Source organism: Ctenocephalides felis, unplaced genomic scaffold, assembly GCF_003426905.1.
Source record: "Ctenocephalides felis isolate EL2017-DRISC unplaced genomic scaffold, ASM342690v1 CF-g0.4_SCAFFOLD_02749, whole genome shotgun sequence".
Taxonomy (NCBI): domain Eukaryota; kingdom Metazoa; phylum Arthropoda; class Insecta; order Siphonaptera; family Pulicidae; genus Ctenocephalides; species Ctenocephalides felis.
The window spans coordinates 9,778-16,864 of record NW_020538903.1 but is presented as its reverse complement, the minus strand read 5'-3'; the positions used below and the strand labels follow the sequence as shown (position 1 = coordinate 16,864).

Genomic DNA, 7,087 nt, shown 5'->3' with positions numbered 1-7,087 from the left:
GGAAAAACTTTTTTTTTTTTTTAATAAGTAACGTGATTAAATAGATAAAAAAATGACAGATTTTGTTGAAATATTTATACGAACTGTGTAAATAACAGAGATTTGAAAACTTAGTGATTTTTGCAATTTTGTATATCAAATAGCATTTTGCGCAGTGTGTCTCTTAGATCAAAATTCCAATTATCAAACTACACAAAGTAATTTGAACTAGTAAATAGCACATGTAAAATAATGAGACTACTAAGTACTGGGGGAATCAATATAATATCAAATCATGGCACAACATACTAAATGGTTGGTCTGTATCTGTCAGATTGATTATGTCCAACTACGGGTTAAAAGAGCTTTGTTTCTGAAACTTCTCAAAAGAAGTACATTGAAATCTACCAAATACTTCTGGTATACAGGTAATCTCCCATGTAACTTAGTGGTTTATATTTCAAAATAGTACTGAGTTTTGCAAATCCGGGTTATACGAAAAAAAGGACTAGTTAAAAAGATGATGAAGTTCCAATATTTAAAAAATAAATATTCTATTTTTATTGTAAAGATAAATATGTTTATTGATTTTTTAAAAAAAAAAAACTTATTTAATTAACTAGGTTTTGGTTTCATTGTTATAACGAAGTGATATTCATTGCAAACGTTTTCTTTGTGGGAAGATTATCCTCATCCTCTGATAATTTTTTTTTGAATTTTTACCTTTACCTTATGCAAAAATAAAACTTATATTAAATTGCTTGCTCTAGTTCAAAGATCCTTCAATGTATATGTATGGCGAAATTTGCTTTGAGATATGATGCGATTTGACATATGAGTGTGATTATGGAACGAATTAAACTTGTGCATGGTACCCCGTACCATAACTTTTTTAATTAATATGTAATATTTCTTATTATTGTTGACAGGAACACTTTGAGTCATGAACAGGTTTCACAGTACATATCATTACACACTCTATTATGGGGCTGTAATATTCAATCTCCTGAAGGATGGCGTGTTGCCCACAGTTTAGCCGTTCGTAGATATCCCGTTTGCGCCGTTGTGGCTTTGAGAGATCATAGAATGACTGTTGTAGGAAGAATAGAAGGTGCTACAGATAAAGATTTGTTTTTGCAACGACTTGAATCTCTCCTTTCCGACAATGAAATTTACTTAACACAGGCTAGAGCAGATAGGTATAGTAAAATAAAGTATATTTACTTTTTTCTATAAAAACTCATTTAAATGGCTTATGTCAGATGCAATGAAAATATGCATTTAATTCACATGTATAATTTAATTTCTTCTCTTCAATTATTGTTTGTTGCATGTAAATATATATAATGCGCGGAAACTTTCTTATTCATCTTTTACTTTTATAGCTGATTAATAATAAATAGCGGTTAATATTTAAGGTGTTTTGTTTAAACCCTTATTTATTAACGCTAGCCTTGCAATGACTATTTGGTTACTCTTTGTTATTTGGAATATTCAGCTCCATTTATACTATTACTACTATTCGGGCGAATACTGAAAACTTAAATATATTTTGGTATGGGGACATGACTGATGGATTAGTAAAACGATTATTTGCAAGTTCGCGGGACCTTGTACATATTTTGGGGTGTCTTTGGTGGTATATATATATATATATATATATATATATATATATATATGATTTAGTAGTTAATTTTTATGTTGAAATATATGAGTGAGTTCTTGAGGGCGATACATCAAACAAATATATCCTTTAGGAAAGGTAGTAGAGACTAGAATTAATTCTAGTCTCTACTACCTTTCCTATCTTTTATATTTGGTTTGTTGTTAAGTGTTGCTGTTTGTTAATTTTTTTCTTATTGTATAGTTACTTTACCAATCCACATATATTATAATTACCTAGATATACTAATTTTCATACTGTTTTTAGATCCACTGATGATGACATTAAATTGAATGTCGAAACGTTTGGAATTAAAGATTATTTTATAAATCTTTGGCTTTTCTTTGTTTGATGTATCGCCCTCAATAACTCACTCATATATATATATATATATGTATATATATTAGGGTGGTCCTTAATATGGACATTTTTGAATTTCCTTGCTCCCAGAGGCTCAAATGCTACCAAATTGATAAAAACAGTTTTAGCTCTTAATATTGTCTTTTAGATAGTGCGTAATTCAAAGTTTTGTATGGAAATAGAATTCAATCAATGTTTTGTATGGAAATAGAATCGGAAAATTTTCCAAAATTTCAAAAATGTTTTTTAAGATATAACTTAGCGAACAAATCAATGAGTTTTATTCAAAATTCGACGCTCCACAAAACAAATTATAAAAAAAACTTTTGTAGAGCGTCGAATTTTCAATAAAAGATGACACGAATTGTTACTTTTAATTCATTTGTCGCTAAGTTATATCTAACAAAATTTTTTTTTAATTTTCAAAATTTTTTCCATGCTATTTAAAATTTAAAAGAGGACTATAATTTTTTTTATTTATTTTTAGGAAGTAGTTTACTTTTTTTCTCGTGACTATCCCAACTTTGGAGAAAAGTTTGTGAATAAACTCTTCTTATTAGCATGTTACCAATTCTTAAGGAAAGGGATGAATTCTTCATTTTAAACACTTGATTTGATTCCTATTAAAAATTTCATTTTCATAGTTGACAACTCCCATCGTTTTTTTTTTTTTTTTTTTTTTTGTTTTGTTTTGTTTTGTTTTGTTTTGTTTTGTTTCTTCAAACAACAACAAACCTATTTTGAAAACAAATATTCCTATGTTAGTGTCTATAAGGGGTTATATTATTCTATATTCATTGTTAATGCTTTATTAACACATAAAATTAATTGATTATGCAATTCAAGGATAATTTTTCTTAAATTGCCTAAGAAATAACTACTATCTAGTTGGTGTTTGTGCTATAAAATGTGGTATGTTCTTCAACATACCATCTCCCATATTGTTGATTTATTATTTTAATGCATATATCATACATAGTTTTAATTTTTAGGTACTATAAAATATGTTGATATAGTTATAGTAACATGTATATTTAAAATCTTATAAATAATTTAAAAAAAAAAACAGGTATGAACGTAGTTTAACGCAATCTCTGAGAGCTCAACAAGATGAGGCATATGAGCAATCACTACGAGCTGATCAAGAGAAGGAACGACTTAAGGAACAAGAAAGATTGAAACAAAAGTCAAAAGAAAATGAAGAGAAGCAACGGCAGCAAGAAGAAGAACAACGGAAACAAGTATGTTATGTTTTTGAATCAACATAATGTTTAAATACTATCCACAAGAGACCTTTGGTGTAATTTACATCACAAATTCTTTGCGCCAATACCAGTAGTCGATTGTTATCAATTTACTTATTCTATTCCTATCTGAAATATTTTTTAAATATATACTAATCCTCAATCATCTTTTGTTCATACAGAAAATAGCTGAAGAAAAAATTGAATGTATGGCAAAAATACCAGAAGAACCACCGATTGATGCACCAGAAGTCCTATTTATTGTTATAAAGCTACCTTGTGGTAAACGTCTTGAACGTAGATTCCTGTCTAGTCATTCCATTGAAGTATGTTTGTAATAGTATAGTTGCTGGTAACATTCCTAAAAATATCATATACAGGTAACCCCAGACAACATAGTAGATACATTTCAAAAAGTACTGTGTTATGTAAATCCGAGTTATACAAAACAAGGGCCTTGTACAAAAAAAGTGGTTACATTCCAAAACTTCAAGGAAACATGCTACATATAATTATTTCATAATAAAGTATATTGGATTTTTTTTTAAAGAAGAAATACATATTAGTTGACTTAAATATTTTTTAAGTAATAGTTTTTTTTTTGGCAAGATATTCTTGTCTTTTGAGTAATTTCTGTATTATCTCTAGATCTTTACTTGCTACTTTGTTATTTTCTTTTGCTTGATTTTAATGAAAAAATCTTTCTATGAAGTTAAGAACAAGCAAAGTTCACTTTATTAAAACGTTGTGCTTATTTTATTTCAAATATATGACTTAGTTGCTCAATAGGCCTAGTCATTTCCTCCAATAGAACTTACACGCTCGAATAATAAAATTAGGTATCATTTGCACTAGTTTCACTATGTTTATTGGACTGTAATTTCACTAATTTTAAATTGATGATGAAGTTTGCTTTTAATCTTTTATTACATTTTATTAGGGTTTTGCTCAATTATCAAGTCAGAGTGAAAATCTTATCCAGAGTTTAATTTCCCTGTCAGATTGAATCTGTGCTATAAAATCATCATGTTATAAAGGAGATTATCTCTATTCTTAATACATGTTATAGCTGATGTGTTATAAAAGTACCTTGTTGCACAGCGGTTACCTGTATATTAATTTTCTGTCACAATATGGAGCTTATTTTGATAATGTTGCCAGCTTTCTTGTCCTACTTATTGATATAAATTTGTTTTTAATTTTTAGGATATATTCTATTATGTCTTTTGTCATCCGGATGCTCCAGATGAGTTTGAGATTATAACAAACTTTCCAAAGCGAGTTTTGCAGGTGAACCGTGGTGGTGTATCAATGACTCTTGCGCAAGCTGGACTTAAAACAAGAGAAGTTCTTTTTATAAATGATTTGGATGCATAGGTTGAATATTTGTATTTAATATAGAATATGAAATTTTTAATTTATTTGTTTGAGCAATAATCAGTTTGCTGATGAGTGTTGCTTTTGGACAGTTTTATGTATATCAGTATCTTATTTACAAAATATATTAAAGTATATTAACACAGTATGCAGATTATTTTCTGGCAGATACAAAATTTGTACATAATTTTGTACCAATGTTTTATACTTGTTTTAAAACAGAAATCCGATGAATAGATTTCAAATTATTTGATAATACATATATAAATCAGTTCACTATGACCAATATTGTGAATTGTTGAATGTAATGTTCATATTGTTAAAAAAACATGATCAGATGAATATATATATATTCCATTTTATTTAAATCCTGTGTTTTCTTTCATATTTTTTTGAATAAAATTGAGTCACTATGCTCAAAGTGTATAGTATGCTTATATTATATATACATTGAGATTATATACCCATATAATTATAATTAGAAGGTAAAGAAAAAAATGAACTTAAATGACAAGAAATTGAAAGTCGCGCTCGAAAGCTTTTGCCTCCTTTTCTATTTTTGAAGTGCCATACTCTTCTTTTATCTATGCATAGCGCCATATGTATAGATATTGCCAATCTAGGGAAATGTCAAATTTAGGCCTAGACGTTGCGTCCACTGCGTGTTTTACGAGTTCGTGCTTGACGTCTTGTTCACCCCTAGACAAGAACTTGACAAGTTTGAATGTTGAGTGTTTGAAATAAATATTATGGGGAGGCTTGTTAAATAAAAGTGCTCAAATATAAATTGTTTCGATCAGTGTATGATGATTTCTTTCTATCGAATATTGCTGTATATATTGTGAAGGTAATGTAATGTAAAAACATCCCATTAATGTAATAATACTAAAATTATTATTGTTGAACTTACTGGCATTTATTATTAAAATGCGTTTGTCATGCACTTTTTATTTTAGAGGCTTTTTACAGATGATTCGAATAATTGAGGAATTGTTTTATAATATGATAGAATTTGTTTATATATTTCCATTATTGTAACGATAGTAATAATCTGATAATGATATCTTTATAAAAACTACAGCATTCGATAAAATAAGATATTTTACAGTATTATATTGATTTATGATTCATGCAGTTGCTACATGAAGAATGACATTACCTTCAATCTATATAAACTGTGATTGTTATGTATTTTTTAAAATTAAAAGTGATTAATGAATTAATCATTTATTCATATTTGATTGCTGTTTATACTTATGGTCCAAAAAAGTAAGTTTTCACTATAAGTTAATATTATTCCATTTGTCGTGTTATATTGAAATTTTCTATACAATAAGTAAAAGTGCTTAGCAAATTTAATTACTTTAACTTTGGGTTTAGCATATTATTTGTTTCATAACTATTTTTGGTTTGTGACTCAAGTTGTTCTCATCTAACAGCTAATTTGCACAATAATCACAATATTTTTTATTAACCTCAAAGTTATTGATGAATTTGTCAAATGCAATACATCAAATTGAAGTTTTGATTATTTTTATATGGATTCATTTTCAGTTTATTACTATCATTACAGAAATACAACCTTTTTGACAAAGTATTTATTAAATTTCTTAGATAATCTAGACTGGTTAAGATTTTCTAAACATATTTGTAGAGACGATCAGAATGTTATTGTTATGTATAGATGTTCTTAAAAGTAGTACTCGTGTTGGATTACAATTTTAGTAGAGTATTTAATATTATAAAAAATGTGTTTGAAGTATTACCTTCAAGCATAATTATATTGTGTATTTTGACACTACACGTGTATTATCATTTAGCAGTTCTAAAGTACAAACAAAATAGCAGCTGTTTATTTTGCTTGTTATAAATAGATTTTATTGTTATTTGTACTATAAAATTGAGAACAATATGTATCTAACCAGGATAATACACACAAAAGAGAGGAGTTATTCAATTAGTGAAGAAAAAACTAAAAACAATAAACAAATGTTGAAAGTTGTAAATAACTTTCAATATACCAGAATGCGTGACCAGTTACAACAAAAAAATGAGATGAATTATTTTTCAACTGACAGAGCATGTAGTAAGCAAAAATATTTTAACAGGTAGATAAAGAAATTTTGAAATTATTAATGTTTTGTTTAAAAATTGTGCCATGATATAAAGATGAAAATCTCATTTATATAAAATGAATTGTTAACTCAATCTTTTAGATTGTTCGATTCAATCAACATTTTATTTTAAATGGAAGCTAAAGACCACGAAATGGAAAACGACCAGAAAATCTTCATAAAAAAATTTAATTCTTATTCAAAAAATAACTGTCCATTAGCAACACAATAATATGTTTAATATTATTGTATTGCTATATATATATATATATATATATATATATATATATAATGTTTCATGAAAAAAAAATGTATATCTCGATCATGCCAATTGGTTTTTGATTCTTGTC

General features: G+C 27.3%; 1 protein-coding gene across 1 annotated transcript; it reads left to right on the top strand.

The window, feature by feature from the left end:
* Positions 1-897: 897 nt before the first annotated feature.
* LOC113381254 (FAS-associated factor 2-like) lies at positions 898-4,783 on the top strand (the record flags this gene model as incomplete). Its single annotated transcript, XM_026620216.1, has 4 exons — positions 898-1,178; positions 3,072-3,243; positions 3,429-3,572; positions 4,453-4,783. Coding segments are annotated over 4 exons (768 nt in total), but the record flags the coding sequence as incomplete, so codon positions are not given.
* Between the last annotated feature and the right edge of the window lie 2,304 nt (positions 4,784-7,087).